We start from the raw sequence: 21366 nt of genomic DNA, 5'->3' as shown, positions 1-21366 counted from the left end.
TTTTCCCCTGTGCCCAGGTCTTAAGTGTAAACAGATTACAAACTATATGTGTTCTAAACAGGCTATCCAGGACTGCAGGGGCAGCCTGGAATACCGGCTCCATCAGGAAGCAAAGGAGAAAGTGGACAAACAGGTGTGAGTGGACAGATTGGCCCAAAAGGAAGCAGAGGTGATCCTGGATCAGCAGGGAGACCTGGTGTTCCCGGGTACCCTGGACCAAAAGGTAGGGATGGGAAACGCTGATCCTGGCCATGGGCAGGGGAACCTCCTTTGCCATAGCAGCTTTAATAACGTGACTTTTGTACCCAATTGATCTGTGTTGAAATGCAATAAATGCCACACGTCATTTTACGTTAAAGGTCGCAAGGGTGAACAAGGTGTCATCGGCTTTATGGGCAACATAGGATTTCCAGGTGATTTGGGACCCATCGGACCCAAGGGGGATAGAGGAATGACAGGTGAGTAAGTGCAGTCAGATGCATGATTCTTCTAAACTACTCGTTTTGCAACTACACAGAGCCTGACTTAATTGGACCTGCTTTGAGCAGGAGGTTGGGCCAGATGATCTCTAGAGTCCTCTCCAACCTGCATGACTCTGTGTGACCCCTGGCAAATTCCAGTGGACAGATGCTTGAATTTACCATGGGTAGTCAACTTTTTGCCTTTATGAATTTAAAATATCAAAAATTATCAATTTAATTTAGATTTTAAAAAATAAATTTAAAAATTAAATTTCTTTTAAATTGAATTTAAAATATCAAAAAATATCAAAATCAGAGCCACTTTGGGAGTTCAAAAAAGAAGAATTTCTGATCTAAAGTAATCCTCCAGAGTCGACATACTGGATGTTTAGAAATATCTTTAAAGTCCTTCACTCCATCTATACCGTCATGTATTTGTGTCTCCAGAAGCCCACCAAAAGATGGTGCTGCACCTCAGAGAGCTGTTGGCCATTTGGGGGGGACCTTCCCAGCTTCCTGTGTCATGAGGGAACAGCAGAATCATTCATTTCCTTCTGCTTATCTGTGTGCTGTCCAAGAGAAGACAATCCCCATACTCACACCCATTCCCCCAGTATAATAAATAGATCTGTTGTGGTGAGTTGCAGACCACAGTCCCTCTCTCACATATGCAGCCAAGTAACAGCAACATGTCTGTGGATGAAAGCACATTAAGGAAATATCAGCGTTGGGGTTTTTTAATCAAACTATCTCATCTTGCTTCCTATCACAGGCTTTCAGGGCCCTCCAGGTTCTCCTGGATTGCCCCCTCTTCCTCCAAGGCTGGTTGCTGAGCAAGGTTCACCAGGTCCCCGTGGAAATATAGGACCTCAAGGAAGCCCAGGAGATATGGGACCACAGGGTCCACCGGGTGATCCAGGTAGGAATTGCGCACAGAGTGAAAGCTCAGGTCCCCTTAGAGTGAGGCCACCAGATCACTGCTTTAGCGCTCTTTTACTTCAAATTCTATAAATCAGAAAGGAGAGTCAAATGTTCATCTTTCAAAGCTAAGGCTTGGCTTTCCTGCTCCTCCTTGCATTCAGAACATAAGCAAAACCAGAGAAAACTTTGACAACACTCACATACATCAGATACGGATCTCACTTAAATCAAGACTGAACGTCTCTGGTGGAAATGCACACATCCTTGCGGGCATGCTGTCAACTCAAGGAATGTAGTGTTGTTGACGGATGGACCCAGTGCAGTGCTCCTCTTTCTACTGGCTTAATCAGAGATGCGTGGTGGTAGCAAGAGTGAAAGATCAGGGTTTTGAGGCTCATGTAGCCTTGATCCCAGCAGCCTTTTTCAATGAAGTCAGTGCTTTTTGCCTGACTAAGAACCATAGGGTTTTGCCTTTAGTGTATAGTGGTAAACCTGGCAGATAGGGCCAAACATATACAAGTGGAGCACATGTTAACAAAGCGGGTAGCATGTTGATATCTCTGCAGTCACTGTGTTTATAACTGTCGTTGGTGCCAGGTTTCCGAGGCTCACCTGGAGAGCCAGGACTCCAGGGCAGGGGTGGCATTCCAGCTCCTCCTGGCTCCAGAGGTGAACAAGGAGCAACAGGATTTCAGGGTCCAGTGGGATTTGAAGGTAAGAGACATCACACAGCACTTCTTCCATCTTTCCCGTTTCACTGCCAGAAATTCTTGTGTAGTTACTACAGCACTGGATGGGCAGGAAGGGAGGAGAGAGAAACTGTCTTCACAGCTTCTTCACAAGGGACAACTAACTAACTTTTAACAGAATTATCTTAAAGCAGTATTTTCAGAATAAGTTTTGGGAGATGTAGATGTCAAGTCTACTCATGAGTGAGTTTGTTTTGATCTGATTGTATTTTTATATTGGTTTTGTCTTAAGTATTTCAGCCTGGTGTTTTACTAGCAGTTACATTCATGGAGATGAATGGTTGGGTAGGTAATATTTGGATAGGTGATGCTTAAGGGAAGGTATATGTAAAAGAAATACCTGTGTCCTTATCCAGTCAAAGAGAAGAATGATTACTATCTTCATTAGCTAAGTACACAGAGAAAAAGGTATTTGCAGAGCCTATTTTTAACCCTATGAAGCAAATGCAAGCAATTCAAAAACCACTGGTTAATCTTGGACTAAGAAAACGTTTTAAAGGAAAAATATGCTCATCTGTATTGCACAAAGTATGCTAAAATTCATCAGGACTTTATATGTGGCTTTCCCCGGCACTGATAGTGAAATACATCATCTTAGAAACCAGGGAGCCTGATCCAGCGCCAATCTACTTCAAAAGCAACACTGTAATCCTAGAACTACAGCTCTCTTAACAGTAACTTACCATAGAAGAGGCATCATGCAATTAAGCTTTGTTCGCCAGCAGCTGAGCTGAAACACCAGCTAGCATCAGAGCATTTGCGGGAGCACAAACTAAGTTGTCTTATTTCTTTTTCCCTGCTCTTCTAAGGTCAGCCAGGCCGCCCCGGTAGCCCCGGGCTGCCAGGCATGCCGGGTCGCAGCGTTAGCATGGGCTACCTGCTGGTGAAGCACAGCCAGTCTGATCAAGAGCCAATGTGCCCAGTTGGCATGAACAAACTCTGGAGTGGATACAGCCTACTGTACTTTGAAGGACAAGAGAAAGCACACAACCAGGATCTAGGTACGTGCAGGTATAGCTGGCAGCAGCCTCAATTCCACCTCTCTGGTTGAAAAAGAACAAAAGCAAAAAAAAATAGAACTTAGAGAAAGCTGAGACTTCAGCAAACAGGCTTAGGAAACACCAAAATAAGAAGAAAAAAATGTATACCTGCATAGAGTGCCCCCGGGAGAGCTCCTGTAAGTCATTAGTGTTGTTCAAGGAGACCTGTAAAGCCAGCGAAACATTCTGGACCGCAGGGTTTTACTGACACGTGCTTGGGAAGGAGCAGGAGGCTGAAAACGTGCATTGTCTTCTGTGATTGCCATAATTTCTTTTTTTTTTTCTTCTTCTTTGTTAACAGGTCTGGCCGGCTCATGTTTGGCTCGTTTTAGTACTATGCCATTCCTCTACTGTAACCCTGGGGATATTTGTTACTATGCAAGTCGAAATGATAAATCCTACTGGCTCTCAACTACAGCACCTCTTCCAATGATGCCTGTGGCAGAAGACGACATTAGGCCATATATCAGTCGCTGCTCAGTTTGTGAGGCCCCAGCTGTGGCAATTGCTGTCCATAGCCAAGAAGCATCTATTCCTCACTGCCCTGAAGGCTGGCGCAGTTTATGGATCGGATATTCCTTCCTTATGGTATTTGTTCTCCAGGGTCACATTTTGTGTGGCACTGGGTTTTAAGTTTGAGTCTTAGATAATAGGCTGCTCTGTTTTAGATCCAGCAACACCAAAACCATGCATCATACTGGGGAACCGGGGAACTACAAAACTACTTTCTAGGAAGCAGAAGAGGAGAAACAAAATTTCTGTGAATTGCAGAGAAAATTGCCTCTTAGACTAACATCTGGAGTCCTTACTTGATGTAGAAAATAGTGCTTTGGAGAAGAACACAGGGACAGCTGTGGCTTAGCAAATAAAATTGCAGTGAGGTGCGACAGTAGCCTACAAAGCATTTTCACAGCTAAAGATTGGGAGTTACTTCTTACATCACTATGAAGTAGCTCATCTGGAAGAAAAAAGCCAAAACATCTCCCCTTTTATGCAAACTCAAAATCATTGATACATGGTAGAAGCCAAAGTCATTCACCTAGAATGGAGACAGCCTCCTGTTGTTTTTAGAAATAATCTCCAGTGTTGGATATATCCCATTACTTACAGGAAATCTTAGAACTTGTGATCTTATAATTAGGCAATGGGACATTACAGAAAAGCTTAGTTTTAGGTGTGCGGTGGAAGACCTACTGAAGGGCCTGACCTTTTCTTGAAAGACTGTACAGAGGGATCATGTAAGCACTGGAGGGCTTACCATGGCAAAGAGCAGCTAGAATGTGCTAGTGAATGATCTGACAGATGCTCATTTTTCTGACTTGCTTGATGTACACGAAAGTCAAAACCTGCAACAGTTTGCCCATATTGTTAACTACTCATTAAAGACTGGACTGAATGCTGAAGTAAGCAAAGTTAGGGGAAAAAATAAGATTTCTCTGGCAGAAAACATCACCGAACAATAGTCAATCTTACCCACAAACTATTTGTTTGTCAAAAAAACCAAAAGCTTCACTTTTTCAGAAAATAAGGTAAAAGGAAATCTGGTATTTTTCAGTTAGTTACAGAAAAAAATGCTTTGAGAAAAGACAGGTCAAATTTTTGACCAGCCCTATGTTTGACCTTTCTTTTGCTTCTATAAAAAGCCCTGATACCAATCTCATAGTTACTTCACAAGAATGCCAAGGATTAATTAAATGTTTGCAAAGCCCTGTGCAAACACTGAGCATTGTTAAGAGCAAAGTTGTCACCTTAGCAAGAATTTTTTGCCAGGACAAAGTCTGCCAGCACCAAGGAACATACAGTGAGAAGAGTTCACATTTTCCCAGCTAGCGTTTGGAGCAAATGAAGTGTTTGGTGTACACATTTTTGCTTCTCAGGCAACTGTGGAAGATGTACAGCACACTTGTGGTTATCTCAGAGTACATATTGTTTTACTTCTGTGGCTTAAATTTGTCACCTCCTTCTTCTGGGTAAGGCACAATCATGAAGAAAGCCATCCCGGACTTCTGCCCAAACAGCCATAGAAGTCAGTAAGATTTCACATAGCAAGGGCACGCCGCTATCATGCATCCTATAAAGGTAGGGTGGCATGAGCATTGCAGAAGGATAAAAAGCCGTGGCCCCTGCAAGAAGAGATATTACAGGCATAGAATTGGAGCTTGTACACCAAGCGTAGGAATGGCAGTGCTCGTCCTGAGGTTGTCAAGCGGCTCTGTTCCCAGGCCAGGGCTCAAATAGCACGTGCAGCTTCTACTAACTGCTTTCCAGCTCCAACTGCAAAGGCCTCAAAGCTATTAATAGTTTATGCTGCTTCTTCCCAACTTTCTTCTTGTAGAGGGATGCTAGAACAGTTCTGCTCCTGTACTTCATTAGCAAATCTGGTGGGGCTGCAACTTTGGGGGTTGGGTGGGGGTTTTTGGGGGGGAGGAACTTGTTTTGTTTTGTTTTTTAAAAAATTCAGCAATATGTAACGTTACCCAGAGATCAAAGTCCTTTACTCTGTTAAAAGGTGGCCACTTCTGTTACTCATTTGTATGAAGACAGTGGGCCTCTTGCAGCATAAACCAAGGCAGTTATGGCTTTCACTTTTATAATACAGGGTTTATTAAAACGTAGGCTGGCAAACATATTGGCTGTGCCCAGATTCCTCCCTACATTTACAAAACTATTTAGTAACTTTATTTTCCAGCTGCTTTCTTTTATATTGCAAATTCCTTCAGTTTTTAACAAAAAATTAAACAGCTTCACTTAAAAATGCAGCTGTACAGCTCTTAAAGGGACAGAGGAAGTGTATGTTTTGTTAGCAATGCCTTTGACAGAACAGAAGTAACATTCCCTTCGTTACCACAGTACATGTCAAAGGTAACAGTTGAGTGGTGCAAAGATTCACAATTTTGGTGTAATTTGCTGTCAAAGAATGTGTCATAGAGGGAACTAGTTATTTGTATAGAAGCTAATTTTGTTTCCACAGCGCTCCTCATGTGTGATGCAGTCAAACAGACTTTATAATTGGGGAAATTCAAGTTAAATATACAGTGGAAAGTTCTCAGTGAGGACAATCAAACAGAGGAATAGGTTGCCCACAGAGGTTGTGCAGACTCCATCCTTGGAGGTATTAACAATTCAACAGTGCCCTGGAGCGACCGAGGGCAACTTTGAAGTTGGCCCTGCTTTGAGCAGGGGACTGGCTGAAGTGACCTCTGGTGTGCCCTTCCCACCTAAATGATTCTCCAAGTCTAAGCCTTCCAACAGTGGAAATCTTAACTATAGAAAAGATGTTTGTCGGAAGATTTTAAAGTGGCATCATCATATGAGCTAGCTCCTTTGTATATCTAAAGCATAGCCCTTAAGCCTTACAGAGTTGCAGGATTAAGTGACTCTCTGCTCCAGAGATAAGAATTAGGAGCAATTCTAGTGGTTTTTCTCTTTTCCCACGCATAAGTTTTTGACAGCATTGCCTGAGGATGTACTCTGAACGCTGCCCTCCTTTTCTCGTTTAGCATACTGCTGCTGGTGATGAAGGTGGAGGACAGTCGCTGGTTTCTCCTGGGAGCTGCCTGGAAGATTTCAGAGCGACTCCCTTCATCGAATGCAACGGCGCACGCGGAACCTGTCACTACTTTGCAAATAAATACAGCTTCTGGCTCACTACAATCGACCAGCCCTTCCAAAGCAAGCCCTCGGCAGATACACTCAAGGCAGGACTCATCCGAAGCCATATCAGCAGATGTCAAGTCTGTATGAAAAATTTATAGAAGTCTTTCACAGCATAAGGAACCTGCTTATCGTGTAGTTCTTATGCAGTGGAACCTTCTATGATGGTTAGACATTTGCATAAATCATGTTGGTGCTTTTTTTAACTTATTACCTCAAAAGCTGAATGGAAAGTTTTTAAAAATGTCTGTAAAAGCAAATTAAGTGTAACACAAATTAAGTCTAACACACGGATCTAGTGCTGTGTTCTCCTACTATAATAGAGTATATATACACATTTTTCGCTAGTCTAACATAATGTCATTTGCCAAATGATGCAGATGCAGCTTTGCAACACCAAAAAAACCTTCAATAATAAATGGTTGCCTTGGTCAGATACCCACCACATTTACTTTAAGAGAATATATGTATCTTTTCTATTAACTGTATTCATCACAACAGTAAACACTAACAGCTGCAGTTCAGTAAAAAATTAACACAGTGTGACCAAAGTGCTAAACCCTTGCAAAATACTGAAAATATACTCTGGAAAGTGCTTACATCCAGCATTGCAACCTAACTTTGATGTCAGTGTTTTCTGCTTGGGCATTTCAAACACACCCAAAACAATCATCTTTTTATTGTATTTGCTTTTTCAAGGCTCACCATGCTTTAGCACTTAACCACTGACAATAGCAGAGAAGCCCATGGGCCTCCCAAAAAATAGTGACCACAAAAAGCAACTCTTCCCGTTTTGATGAGGAGACTGTATGATGAAGATCAGCATTTTATTTTACAAGCTTGATAATTTTTTTCTAGACGTACCCCAGGCCAAATGATCATTACAAAGGTCTCTTGCTCCATTGCCTTGTGGACATCCATCTGTATCACACTGCCCACACAGCAGCAACACCAAGTGGTTTTTGCGTTGCATCTTTTCCCCTCTGAAACCAAGCCGCTCATCACAGTTTTTAGCCCCGTGCTGTTGGAGCAGCGATTGCACATAGGGTAGGTTTTGCAGGAGAGCGTATTGCTCAATGCCACATGACCTTCAAATGCAGAACTTCCAGACCTGCCAGTTGTCTGTCTGAAGGCATGCTGTCCTGGCAGTTGGGAACACGTGGCAATGGGATGAGCACCATCCCAACTTGCACGCAGCCATCCTTGTGAAGGCAAAGGGGAAGGAAGCAAGGCATTGATTTAGCCCCATCTTTTCCCATAGAGAACCAGGTTATTGAATGCCAGGCCTGATAAATGGCTGGAATGGACAGCTCTTTCCTGCTGTAGAAAGAAGCAACTTAGCCCAAAGTTGTCTGTCACCACTGCAAGGGGAGGGGGAGGGAAGGATCAGCTGCCAATTTCCTATTCGCATAGTCTGATTATATACATGAATGCTTAAAACTGAAATCTAGGAGACTTTTACAGCAATGAGTTAATTTTTCAACAGTTCACCTCACTCCTGCTTCAGGTGCTTCTTGGCTTTTGTAATTACATTCCATCCTCACTGTATCATAAATAAAACCTGTTTTTTTCTACACCTCTATTTGTTGATGATTTCCATTTTGTAAATGGTGTTTTTCTATACAATGCATATGGACTGCTCTGTTTAATTACTGTGTTTGCACTTAAGGAATTGGAAAAGCACTGCCAGTGAAATTCAAACTCTTCAAACAGGAATACGCTTGTTTCTTTCATGGCACTTAAAAAGATCCAAGAGGGAAGCTGTGTTTCTAAAATTGCTTGTTTAAGCTGAACTACTGAAATAGTATTTAATCTGTTGTTAGGAAGAACAATTTAAGCCAATAAATTGCAAAGTTGCAGATTAAAGCAATGTGTTATTTGTGCTCAGCAATATCCAGGAAACCAACATTAACCAAACTTGACAAGTGTCACCTCCACAAAAAAAAAAAAAAAAAAAAAAAAGTATAAATTAAGTTAAAGTTTTTAGCTAGCACACTGTCTACCATGGATTAGCTGTACATATAAATAGATATATCCAGAAACAGAGAAATTGCCTGAGCTTGAAATGAGCTCTCTGGCTGCGTTGTAGTTCTAAAAGGCAGTCCCCAAACAGGCTAATCACACTACTGTTTGTTTCAGCCAAATAAAATACTTAAAACATTGCAGTTAACATGAGCCAAGTCTATTCCATGCTTGCTGGTTCTTTTAAATTACACATGGCAGTAACAAACACCCAAGAATCAGCAAAGTGCCTCTTCCAGGTGTTGCTAGACACCAGTGGTCGCGTGATGATCACACAGGTATCACTTGTGATTTTTACAGCATGCAGTTCCAGCAATGAAGCACATTCAGTGTTTTAAGAGAATTCAAGTGGAGGTTACAGAAATCTGTAACAACTGATTATGTCAACAACAGCAGCAAACTATTTGGATTTTAATGGCTAATATATTGCCTAATCTTCCTATGCAACTAATTTCTTTTTTTTGCACATAAAACTTTAGCGGGTAGGTCTTCCGCCAACAGTTGCTTTCCCTCTTAATTTTCTCTGATTCACATAAGCTGTTCTTAACAGGTTTGTCCAGTGCAGCATCGGCACAGCATTGTGTTGAATGTGCAGGAAAAAACAAACCACAAAACCCCACAAGGTGCCACACACACTTGAACTTTTGTACTTTGTTTGTGTACATCATGTGCTTCAGGTCTGTGTACTCATACCCGTGTTTCTCCAAAGTCTGCGTAATCACTGTTTGAGAAGGGGAGGGAGCTCGTGCACACAAACACGTGGAATACTTGCAGCAGCCAGAGGATTTCACCCAATGAACAAACCTGCAGCACAGCATGGAAGGGAACTTACTCAAACTGCCTCTTAGCTGGACGTTTACCTCCTCTCCTACAAAGAAATGCTGAGAGAATTGGGGTTGTTAATGTGGAGAATAAGGTCTGGGGGAGACCTTATTGCAGCCTTTCAAGACTTAAAGGGGGCTTATAAGCAAGATGGAGAGAGACCTTTTATGAAGGCCCGTAGTGACAGAACAAGGGGCAGCAGTTTTACATGGAGAAAGGGTAGAATTAGATTGGACAGAAGGAGGACATTTGTTACAATGAGGGTGGTGAGACACTGGAACGGGTTGCCCAGAGAAGTTGTGGATGCCCCATCTTTGGAAGTGTTCAAGGTCTGGCTGGACAGGGCTTTGAGGAGCCTGATCTGGTGAAAGATGTCCCTGGTCATGGCAGGGGAGTTGGACTAGATGACCTTTGAAGATCCCTTCCAACCCAAACCATTCATAGAATCATCTAGGTTGGAAGAGACCCTTGGGATCATCGAGTCCAACCATCTCCCCTACACCATATCCCCCAACACCACATCTAAACATCTCTTAAACACATCCAGGGATGGTGACTCAACCACCTCCCTGGGCAGTCTATTCCAATGCCTGACCACTCTTTCTGTGAAAAATTCTTTCCTAATGTTCAGTCTAAATCTACCCTGTTGGAGCTTGAAGCCATTCCCTCTTGTTCTGTCATTAATTACCTGTGAGAAGAGACCAGCACCAACCTCTCTACAGTGTCCTTTCAAATAGTTGTAGACAGTGATGAGGTCTCCTCTCAGCCTCCTCCTCCTCAAACTAAACAGTCCCAGCTCCTTCAACTGCTCTTCATATGATTTGTTTGCTAGGCCCTTCACCAGCTTCGTTGCCCTCCTCTGCACTTGCTCCAGCACCTCGATATCTCTCTTGTACTGAGGTGCCCAAAACTGGACACAATACTCGAGGTGTGGCCTCACCAGTGCTGAGTACAGGGGCACAATCACCTCCCTACTTCTGCTGGCCATGCTATTTCTAATACAAGCCAGGATGCCATTAGCTTTCTTGGCCACCTGGGCACACTGCCGGCTCATATTCAGCCGCTTGTCAATTAGAACCCCCAGGTCTCTTTCTGCCAGGCAGCTTTCCAGCCACACTTCCCCAAGCCTGTAGCGCTGCATGGGGTTATTGTGGCCCGAGTGCAGAACCTGGCACTTGCCCTTGTTGAAAACTCATACCATTGATGTTGGCCCAATGATCCAATCTATCTAAGTCTCTCTGTAGAGCTTCCCTATCCTCCTGGGAATCAACACTGCTGCTTTTCCTTTTAGAACTAGTTGTGATGCCAGGTCTACGGCGACTTGGTCTTTCTGGCACTTCCTGCCTAGATGTACCATCCTCCTCTCCAACAGCCAGTTCCTCCTGCAAGATTCTGTACCAGTTCTGCAGGGGTAACTGGGGAGGTGGGAGGGGCAGGGAGGGGATTTGCCTGCTTCGCCTAGCCAGGACCTGTTTCCATTCCCCCTCTTCTCTGAGATCCCCCTCTTCTTTGAGGTCCCCTTCTATTGCTGGGTGAGAAGTGAGGAGAGGGTCCTCTGGTGTATGTGAGGCCCCGACATGTTCCCTTACTCTCAGGGAGTGGGCCTACCAGTCGATCTCCCTCTCACACTCTCTGATAGTCCTCAACCTCTTCACTTCCTCCTTCAGCTCAACCACCAGGCTGAGGAGATTCGTTCACCTGTTCACATCTGACACAGGTGTTGTCCCCACTACCCTCCATGGCAAGGGCCAGGCCCCTGCACTCCCTGCAGCAGAGGCCTGGACACCCACGTGTTTACGTGGGGCCTCTGTCTGGGTGCCCACAGCTTTCTTAACAATAGCCTTTGACCTAGTTCTAACCATGGTTGGGTGTCTGCAAGAAAGAGACAGTGGATGGGTCAGTTGGAATAAACGTGCTAGTCGTCTGACTACTAAAAGGAATTGAACAGTAGCAGAGGCTCAGGGCCCTGCCGTACAAGTTACAGCCACGTGAGACACTGACCAGGACACAGCCCCACGCACTGGTTACTGCTCCGTGGGCATAGGCCTCTGCCCTCCCGGGGCTCCTTGTAAGTCGGCGGTGTGATGAACCGCGGGAGGAGCTGGCTCCACACAGGCTTAGTCAGCAGCCCGCCCACCAGCTGTCAGCCCCCAGCACGAGGAGGAGGCTTTTCCCGGTGTCAAAAAAGCCCCAAAAAGAGCTTTCCGTCGGCCTTTTTAGCTAAAGATCCCTTCTTCCAGCATAGTCTTACCTGCCCTGGAGCCAGTCTCTGTCACAATTCATTCCAAAATCATTCCATGATTCTGTGATCTCAGAACCAAGGAGTTAAAATATTTTTATACAGGAAAAACTCAGCTACAGCAAAACAAAACAATCTTTTTACTGAACTATAATGCTCCAGCCTAGGATATAAAATCCACAGGTGTTTTGCCTGGATTTGATGAAGTCAAATCTTTTGCTTCGAAGAATGCTGTTTGTTTCCTACACTCTCCTGTTTAAAACACGCTGAAGTGTAACATGCTGCTGAGCCTGGAGAAGGTAAACAAGATTATATTCCCCTTCTGTAGGTAATAGTGCATCAGTATATCAGCACAGATATAGTGAAGCCATCATAGTGACATCAGTTGACACCAATTATTTTCTCAGAGTGTATTGACCAGATCAGCCAAGTTCATTCACACCCTATATGACTGGACTTGTCCACAGCTGCGGGAAATAGAAAATTCGCAAGTGATAAAAACGACCCCACAAGAGAAGGTATCGCATGGCTGCCAGAAGAGAGGCTGGGGTGTCACTGTTGATGTGCCGATGGTGCCCCAGTGCAGTCAGCAGCAGCCCCCATTATGGCGCGGGGGCCAGTGGCAGCCCCAAGGAGGGACAGGGGGCCCGGCCTCACAGCCAGTAGGGACTAGGCATGCGTTGGTGCAAGACATACAGGACAAGGGGAACAAATAACATAGAATCATAGGATGGTTTAGGTTGGAAGTGTCCTTAAAGATCATCTAGTTCCAAACCCCCTGCCATGGGCAGGGACACCTCCCACTAGACCAGGTTGCTCAAAGCCCCATCCAACCTGGTCTTGAACACCTCCAAGAATGGGGCAGCCACAACTCCTCTGGGCAACCTGTTCCAGTACCTTACCACCCTCAGAGTAAAGAATGTCTTCCTAATACCTAATCTAAATCTACCCCCTTTCAGTTTAAAACCATTGCCCTTCATCCTATCACTACATTCCGTTATAGAGTCCCTCTCCATCTTTCCTGTAGGCCCCCTTTAGGGGGGAGACTTTAGGGAGCCTTCTCTTCTCCAGGTTGGACAACCGCAGCTCTCTCAGCCTGTCCTCATACGAGAGGTGCATCACTGCACCCCACGACTCACAAACACAGAAGTAAAAACAGGCAGTGGTGCTTCCCACTACGACATGGGCAAGGGTATAACTAAGCCAAAGCAGGTGGCTCAGCAGCTCTCCCTGCCCCATGGACACCCAGGGGGTTCAGGCTCCATTCGTGGCCCCCAAGAGACTCCAAGCTGTGTTGGGGTTGTCAGGGGCTGATAGTGACCTTGGTCTTGCACCACCAGCACCTGTGAGGGCAGGATGGGGCCTTCTCAACCATCCCAGCACAGATCCTCCCCTGCTTGCCCTGCCATCCTTCCCTCCTTCCCCTCAGGTCTCAGCCATCACCTCAGGCACAGGCAGGCCGGTAGCTTACATTCACCCAGCACGGCCAAAAATAACATCTCTTTTATTGCGCTGTTCAAACACTTCACATAATCCAGCCAAACGTAACAGGAAGAGAGAGGGGGAAAAAATAAATACTTGTAAAATGAACTTCCCCTCCCAGGCAGGGCAGGGATAACAGCTGGGTCTCCGCTTTCACCCGCCATCACTAGCCCTGGTGGGGAGAGGTCCCAGGGCGTTCCAGCAGCACACAGCCACGACTGGCCCAGTTCCATGCTTTGCACTGAGGTTATTAATGGGGAAAGCAACCTTGCAGCGACGGAAGAAAACCCTTGCTGCAGCCAGTGGGACACAGAAGAGCGGACATTGAACAGGAGCATGCACAGCTGCTGTTAATCGCATGGTAGGGGTTGGAAGGGACCTTTGGAAATCATCTAGTCCACCCCCCTGCCAAAGCAGGTTCACCTGGAGCAGGTTGGACAGCAACATATCCAGGCAGGTTTTGAATCCAGAGTGGGAGACTCCACAACCTCTCTGGGCAGCCTGTTCCAGTGCTCCGTCACCTTCAAAGTGAAGAATTTTTTACTCACGCTAAGATGGAATTTCTTGTGTTCCAGTTTGTGCCCACTGCCCCTTGTCCTGTCTCTGGGCACCACTGAAAAGAGTCTGGCCCCATCCTCTTGACACTCGCCCTTTCGATATTTATATGCATTGATGAGATCCCCTCTCAGTCTTCTCTTCTCCAGGCTAAACAGCCCCAGGTCTCAGCCTTTCCTCATAAGAGAGAGGCTCCAGTCCCCTGATCATCTTCAAAGCCCTCTACTGGATTCTCTCTAGTAGTCCCCATCTTTCTTGAACCAAGGAGCCCAGAACTACACACAGTACTCCAGATGTGGCCTCACCAGGGCAGAGTAGAGGGGGAGGATAATAATAAATAATTAATATGACTCTTAGCACTAGCTCAGCTTGACTAGCAGCCCAGCCTACAGCTGCTATGCTGTGAAGACATTAAGGCAGCTAATGATGTTTAGTTAGATGTGAGTTAGATGAGTTAGAAGATGTGTTTATCAGTGCAGTTCCTGTGCCACCAGTCCCTATCCTGCCCCTTCACTACTCCTCCCCATCAATAATGAAGGCAGAATTGTTCCAGTAAAATTATGTAGGATGAGAGGGGGAAAAAAAAGCCCCAGTGCTTTTTGCAGCGCTGGGATATCAGAACGCACCTGCAGAAGCAGTGGGGAAATTCATGAATTAGTTAGGACACTTAACAAGCACAGAAAGAAAAAGAAATAGCATCACTAAACAGGAAAAAATGTGTGCAATTTCAATGTTAAGGGTTGAACTGTTCTCTAATCATGCCTGCAGGCATTAAGATAGCATAGGCACTGCTGCAATACATAGGGCATCATTGCTGGGCCATGAAAATGGAGCTCAGCTGAAAACCCCTGAACATTATGCTGGACAAGTGTAGACCTACAGGTTCCTGTGTCACCTCTTTCAGTAAAAACACCCAAGTTGGAGCTTTTGGAAAGACTGTAGGGATTCCTTAAGTTCTCATATGAATCAAATGCCGGTGCAACTGAATTTCAAAGATTTACACCTAAGAAGTGTTAGATGTTAAATTTACAAAATTTTTTCCTCTTCTGTACCTTCTAGGTTTAAAGCATCTCCCAAAAGCCTGACCTCATAACCAGTGACTAGAGGCTCTGTCACAGCTTCTGGGCACTGCAGGTTCAGTTGTCAACAGATGGAGCAAAGCCAGTGGTGGACCTCTCACAGACATGCAGGCAGATCACTTTGGTCACGAACAAGACTGAGGTTTTAAGCCTGTTTGCTTCTTCCCAGTCCTGAGGGAAGACTAGACACTAGTCTTGAAGTTTTGGTAAGAGCTAGGAGAGGTTTTTAATCGTGTTAAGTTTTAAATACCACAAAGCAGGTGCTGTTCAGTCTCTGACAGATCAGCAGGTGTAAAACTGCAAATGCCTAGCACATCCAAAATATGACAACCCTTAAATGTACAGAGGTTTTTCTCTCAAGCCATTCTTCTCCACTATGCATGTACTGTGCATAAACTTGAAAGCAGAAAGTAAAGCTATTACTCTGCAGCAAGTTGCTCAAGACGACCTACTTCTGAAAAAAAAAAAAAAATGTTTTGGACATACTTAGTAATAATTTAATTCATTATTCATTTAGGAATTGTGTTCCTACCTACTAAACAACTATGAGTTGGGTGGGACATAGAAAGGCAATGACAAAGCATAAGAACAACCAACCCTTTAGTTTTTGAAGATTAAGTCAGAAGCATCTGGAGGAAGATGAAGGAGTCCCCACACAACAACTTGCAGAACTGGAAACATGTAAGCTGCACCTTTGGGGGGGGGGGCGGGGGGGGGGGGGGGAGGGTTTGGTGTGTTTGGGGTGTGTTTGTTGTTTGGGGTTTTTGTTGGTTTTATTGTGGGTTTTTTTGTTGTTTTTTTTTGGGTTGGGTTTTTTTTTTGTTTTGGTTTTTTTTTTTTTTTTTAGACTAGCAATTCTTCACTCTGGTTATCATGTCTCAGTGTGGGCTTCTGGGTCACTGCATGCAATTCTTTGTAGCCAAGAGGGCTGGGAAGCTCTAAGAGCAGTATTAGCCCCTCCTTTTTAGTGCAGTCAGGAGAGAAACCACACCCCTCACTAGTGCTCCTCCGTGCACCTTTCTGCTCCACAAAAGGCAGTTTTCTCTTCCCTTCCTCCTCCATTAGCCAGTTTCACATCAGAAAATGCCAGTCCTCCCTTCCCTCCAGGTAGACGGTAATGTCAGGCATAGCTTCTAAAAATCAAAGCTGCAGCTTTGCCTGGGCACAACTAAGGAGAAATTGGAAGGGAGACAGAACACAGGTATCCAATACCATGGTACCATATAGGCACCATAAAGAGGTCTCTACAAAATGCAGACAAACCAGAAAACTGCTTTCTCCCGCCAAAATCTTTGCTGTCCACATTAAACAAACAAACAAACAAAGTTACAAGGGAAAAAATGAAGGGAAAAAAACCTTCCTCCTGCAAATTACAATTAGAGCAGCAAGAGCTGTGATACTGCCTGTTAGTACATGAAAGCCCACTATGGAAGGAGGATTCACATTAATAAAGTCTCCAAATGAATAGTACATATCCACAATGATTTTAATAGTAGAGCTTCTGAATCTTACACGTCATATCTGACATAAAAAGATTGTAATTGATTTATTAGCTACAAATATAAATTATATCTGGATTTTCTGGTTTGGTTTTTTTTAAGAATAAAAAAGTACCATGTGTTCAATCTTCCAAAGTCAGAATCAAAAGGGGAAAGACAATAATCATGTGAAAGCTGTCAAGAGTACACAAAGAGATCGTTTACATGCAATGTGAAATGTCGAGTCATTAAAAAAAAAGAATCAGACTCCTTCAAAACTGTTCAAACAATCGTTGCTACCAATTGTACAAACATAGCATTTGTCTTCAGAGCCCTCGGAAACTGGCAAGTCATCCTCCATAATTTCGCTCACGTTCCCATTTTCATACACAGAGTTTCCCAGAAACTTTTAATGGTTGGAAGATTTGGGTTTGGTTTGTTTTGTTTTTTTTTCCACATATACCATTTCATCTATTTATTCTTTGACTTTCTTTTTGGTGAACTGCAAGCACTTCTTATTCCTCAGTTTGCTGGAACAAACAATCCCTCCCCTTTTCTTATGTTATGTAAACGGTTCAGGCACAACAACCAGATTTGGTCCTTTTTGCTGGCTTGTAGTCAGTAATATCTACAGTCTGCGGTGGCCCCTCAGTTTTCTGCCGTACAATTATTGGGACTACCATCTCAAACACTGTTTCAAAGAGGTAGTCCACCTTGTATCCTGTTTTTGCGCTGGTCTCAAAGCACATTTTCTCAGCTGCTGGAACATCCTTCTCATCCAGCATTTTGTATTTCAGTATCTTTTTATAGAGTGCAATCGCATCCTCTGCACGGACTTGTTTTCGCACCTTCGAGCCACAGCTGGCAACAGACTTCTCGGGTTTATTTTCATCCAGTGGTAAAGCACAGTCATCGGTGAGGTCAACTTTATTTCCAACAATAGCAAAAATGCAGTCAGCACTCGCACTGTCCGTCAGTGCCAAGAATCTTTCTTCCAGCTCTGTCAGGCTTTGGAGGCTGTTCACATCATACGTGAGGATCACAGCAGCTGCTCCTCTGCAGTACATAGACCCGAGGCCATGAAACTGCTCCCGCCCTGGCAAAGGTTTAAACACAACAAAAAGTTAGTGTGCTGGAAGCTACATTATTAACCCAGTAAAAGACTTCAAGGACTTTTAAGCCCATTTCACAAGTTTGGATGGAGCAGTAAAGGTTAAAATGTGTTATTTGTAGCATTTTCATTTTTTTTCCTTCTGCTTTTCCCTAAGAATGAGTGCAACAATGCCACAGAATAGCTCAGCTCACTGCTTGCTCAATTTTAGAGAGGGGAATCTGTGCAGATGAGTGACAGAGCAAGCATGCCACAGCACCCACAGTTGCAGAAAGCAAATAAGTCTGTTTTTTTCATTAAAATGCATACTAGTTTATTTATGCCACATTAACAACTATCCTCCTTGCACCCACAGAAGGGCCATTCCACCTATTTAACCATTTATCAACAAAAAATAAGTTCTACTGTTTCCAATTCTGCTAGAACTTATTACTTCTATAAATCCAGTACACACTTTCAAGTACATCCAGTTCAGATATCTGGATTAGAGTCAGTAATCCACATCTTCCTAGGTTTTGAAGGATTTTGTAAGCAATTTAGTCCTATGCTACATGCCCACACTTTCCAGGTACGCTGGCTTTACAGGAAAAGACTTCTTTTTAATAAAGCTGCCATACATAGCCTGTATTGATATGGCTCTGTCCCACCACGAATACTCACACTTTTTTTAGAGTATTAAACACACACAATATAGAGAACCCTAACTATATTTTAACAGTAATTTATCCTTTAAGTTGCCCTGACCATCACTCAATAACCAACAATTAATAATAAAATATTTCTTTCTCCTCATTCAGCAACTATCTACCAGCACTTCCAGCTAAGCCTCGATGGTCTCCTTCCAATTTGTTTCTTGGAAGACAAAACTGACTCTTCTTTAAGCCCTGGGAAGCAAATAATATTCTTCAGTAGGTGCAAAGGGACTAAGAGAAATGAAGCAGAAGACAGACAGTGTTGACCTTTCCTATCAACTTTCCCCAAATATCTGCTATGCGTCAAATTTGCTGCAGCACATTCACTTAGTCCCCAAACTCGATTGAGAAAAAGATAGAACGCACTAGATTTCAACCAACCATCAGAGTCAGCCTTAGGTCACTACAGAACAGAAATGTGAATGAACAAAGAAAATAAGAAAGAAAAAAAGAGGAAAAAAAGAGCCAGCTACAGTCTTCTGAACACTTAGGAACCATCATCATTTATCAACTCTTTTCCTAGTCTCTTTGCACAGAGCCTCCATTTATAGAAAATCTGGAAGTGATCTGGTTACATTAATTTTCTGCACAAAGCTACTGGCCACCACGAGTTACAGCATCATGAGGTCCTTGTAAATGACTGGGGGATAGGAAAGGCAGAAAAAATTCATGCTGAAAAATACAGGTCAGCGTATAGTGGGAAAACACATTTGCCCATGAACATGCACACTGTGAAAGTAACTTAGAACCTATCTCCAGTTGGGAATAGAACTTAAAATAGATCTTGGAGTCACTGGAGTAAGTCCTTTGACAAGTTTCAGGACACTACTCCACGGTGGCCAGAAGAGAGAGATAGTCTTCATCATTATCAGTAAAAAAAGCCTGAAAACACTGAGGTAGAACATCAAATCCAAAGCTCACCAAACCTTTAACATGGAGTGAAATTCCTGTAACTGCCGGAGAAGTAGGTTTGAAGAGGTGCAGAGTACAATATAAAGAGGTATAGAAGGAAGCTAGTAAGGATGCTCATAAGTACGCAAAACTTTTGCATGAGGAATTGTGGGATATCTCAGGCTGGTAAATGACTGAAAAAAATGTAAACACAGATGTCTAAGTTTAAGCCTAATACTGAGAAAATAACCCAGAAGCAACTATTTACTCTCTCATAACACAGAACATTAGAATTTCACATCAAAAAAATCATACATGTGGTTTAAATAACTTCCTACACAGTGAATGTGTTGTACAACATCACAGAGGTCAAAAGTTCAATGAATGAAGTCCAGAAAAGCATTAAGTAAAGTTTATGGAAAATTGCTTCTCTGCAATTCTGTATAAACTCTGATTTGTTTTCCTACAGCAAAAGTAACTCTTTAAACCAGTGATCTGAATGTAGATAAAATGAGAAAAAAAACAAGGATATGCCCTTGTTTAGGTATGCTGGATAAGGGCAAGGGAGATTGGGGTGTAGGGGAAGGAGAAGGTCAGTGCTTTTACACTTTTTCCTCCAATCTCATGTTCAAAGTTATGTTTTCAGTTGCACTGCAAGTGAGTTTTAAAGAGTCTCCTTTCTTTCAGTAGAAGTTTGTGCGATGACCTACTTTGTTTTCATCCGAATCTTTATTATACCACGGTCTGGAAACCACAATGGAACATATATCCTCCCCCATTCTCCCACTTCAGATGCCTAAGCCATACAATCCAGCCCCCAAAACCATTTGCTGCAGCAACCGAGTACTAGAACAATACTGTTACTTGTTTTATGGAATTTGTATGCTAATCAAATCTTGCACAGCATAATATAGACCATGACATTTTTACACTGTAACTACAAACTGGCTACTTCTACAACTAATATATTGTTGAAAAGGGAAAAGAAACAGTAAAAAGAATTTACCTTGCATAAGGGATTAATTATGTCAGAGGAATTATGGATAGTCTCTCTTGCTCACCCACACAGCACAATCTACATGCAGAAAAAAATGCATGATTTATTTTTGCAGCGCAGTTTCTTTGTACAGACCACTTCTGGCACTCAAGGGCTGGAACAACCCTAGATGTAGAAAACCCCTAAAACTACACAAAGTATTTAAACTAACATCTTACCTGTCTCCAAGGCGACAGGCAAAATAGTATCAGCCATTACAGTGAAAACCTTATCGCATGGAAACAGCCAGCCCCTTCTTATGGCCAGTTGTTTCTTTCTCTGGATCCATCTGGTCCCACTACAACCATGTACCTTTTTACATGAAGAACCAAATCAACCAACAAAGGCACAACGTTGGGGAAATTTCTTAAAGCCAAGCAATCAAAAGCATAATTTTCATTTTTCTTTTCATCTTTATATTTTGCCTTACTTACAGCAGTTCGACAACCCTATAGCCATATCACAACCTGCAGCACCATTAGCTTTTCAGAGGCTCTTCCAGCAAGTATGTGAAGTCTTGTTGGAGGCTTCACCTGCTCAGGAGCGGGGCAGTCACCAAGCATTTTCAAAGTCCTGTGAGGATTGTCATAAACAAATTGAAGAATTTTGAGCCAAATGGACCTCAGTACCCTAAAGTTTGTACGAAACCCAAGGGAGAAAGAAGGGAAAAGCAGACCCTGCAAGGGGCCAGCCTGATGAATAAGCAAGGCTAGTTTTAAAGTGTGCTGAGACTTGAGCCTAAGGCCTGGGCTTTGGTCTAGCCAGCCTCCTACAGCACCCCAACCTCTCAGCTGGAAGGCAGCAGCCCGTGTGAATACTTTCTCTGGTGGGACCACAGCCTGACCGAGCACCACCTTCCCAGCTCCCAGCTGTGGGATCCACTGACAGCAGCAGTGCTAGCCACTGCCCAAACCTCCTTCTTGGAGCTCTTTTCTTGCCCACCGTCCCTGGGGGTGGTATCCAAAGCAACCTGTGAAGTTGCTAATGAAGTTTATGAGAGCAAAAGATTTCCTCCAGCCAGATTTTAATGTTCCTTACCTACCATATCTTCAAAGGCTTTCACCACAACTTCTTAAGTAGCATAACTTCCCCCACACACTCTTCTTTCAAGAAATCCTCTGCCAGAAGAACAGG

General features: G+C 43.6%; 2 protein-coding genes across 3 annotated transcripts in view; one reads left to right on the top strand and one right to left on the bottom strand.

The window, feature by feature from the left end:
* COL4A2 (collagen type IV alpha 2 chain) overlaps window positions 1-8401 on the top strand; it is a 147674-nt gene extending 139273 nt beyond the window's left edge. For both annotated transcript variants that reach the window (XM_082498166.1, XM_082498165.1), the window contains 7 exons: window positions 62-223; window positions 360-458; window positions 1234-1380; window positions 1980-2096; window positions 2941-3132; window positions 3473-3759; window positions 6672-8401. In XM_082498166.1, the coding sequence (XP_082354292.1) occupies window positions 62-223; window positions 360-458; window positions 1234-1380; window positions 1980-2096; window positions 2941-3132; window positions 3473-3759; window positions 6672-6926 (1259 nt within the window). In that variant the 3' untranslated portion in view covers window positions 6927-8401. The remainder of the gene's footprint in view (window positions 1-61; window positions 224-359; window positions 459-1233; window positions 1381-1979; window positions 2097-2940; window positions 3133-3472; window positions 3760-6671) is intronic.
* An 8096-nt stretch (window positions 8402-16497) lies between these two features.
* RAB20 (RAB20, member RAS oncogene family) overlaps window positions 16498-21366 on the bottom strand; it is a 28909-nt gene continuing 24040 nt past the window's right edge. Inside the window, exon 2 of the mRNA XM_082480314.1 lies at window positions 16498-17598. Within this exon, the coding sequence (XP_082336440.1) occupies window positions 17078-17598 (521 nt within the window). The 3' untranslated portion in view covers window positions 16498-17077. The remainder of the gene's footprint in view (window positions 17599-21366) is intronic.

The sequence above is a fragment of the Vanellus vanellus genome, assembly GCF_965231255.1.
Source record: "Vanellus vanellus genome assembly, chromosome: 1".
NCBI lineage: Eukaryota > Metazoa > Chordata > Aves > Charadriiformes > Charadriidae > Vanellus > Vanellus vanellus.
This window is presented reverse-complemented; position numbering and strand designations above follow the sequence as displayed.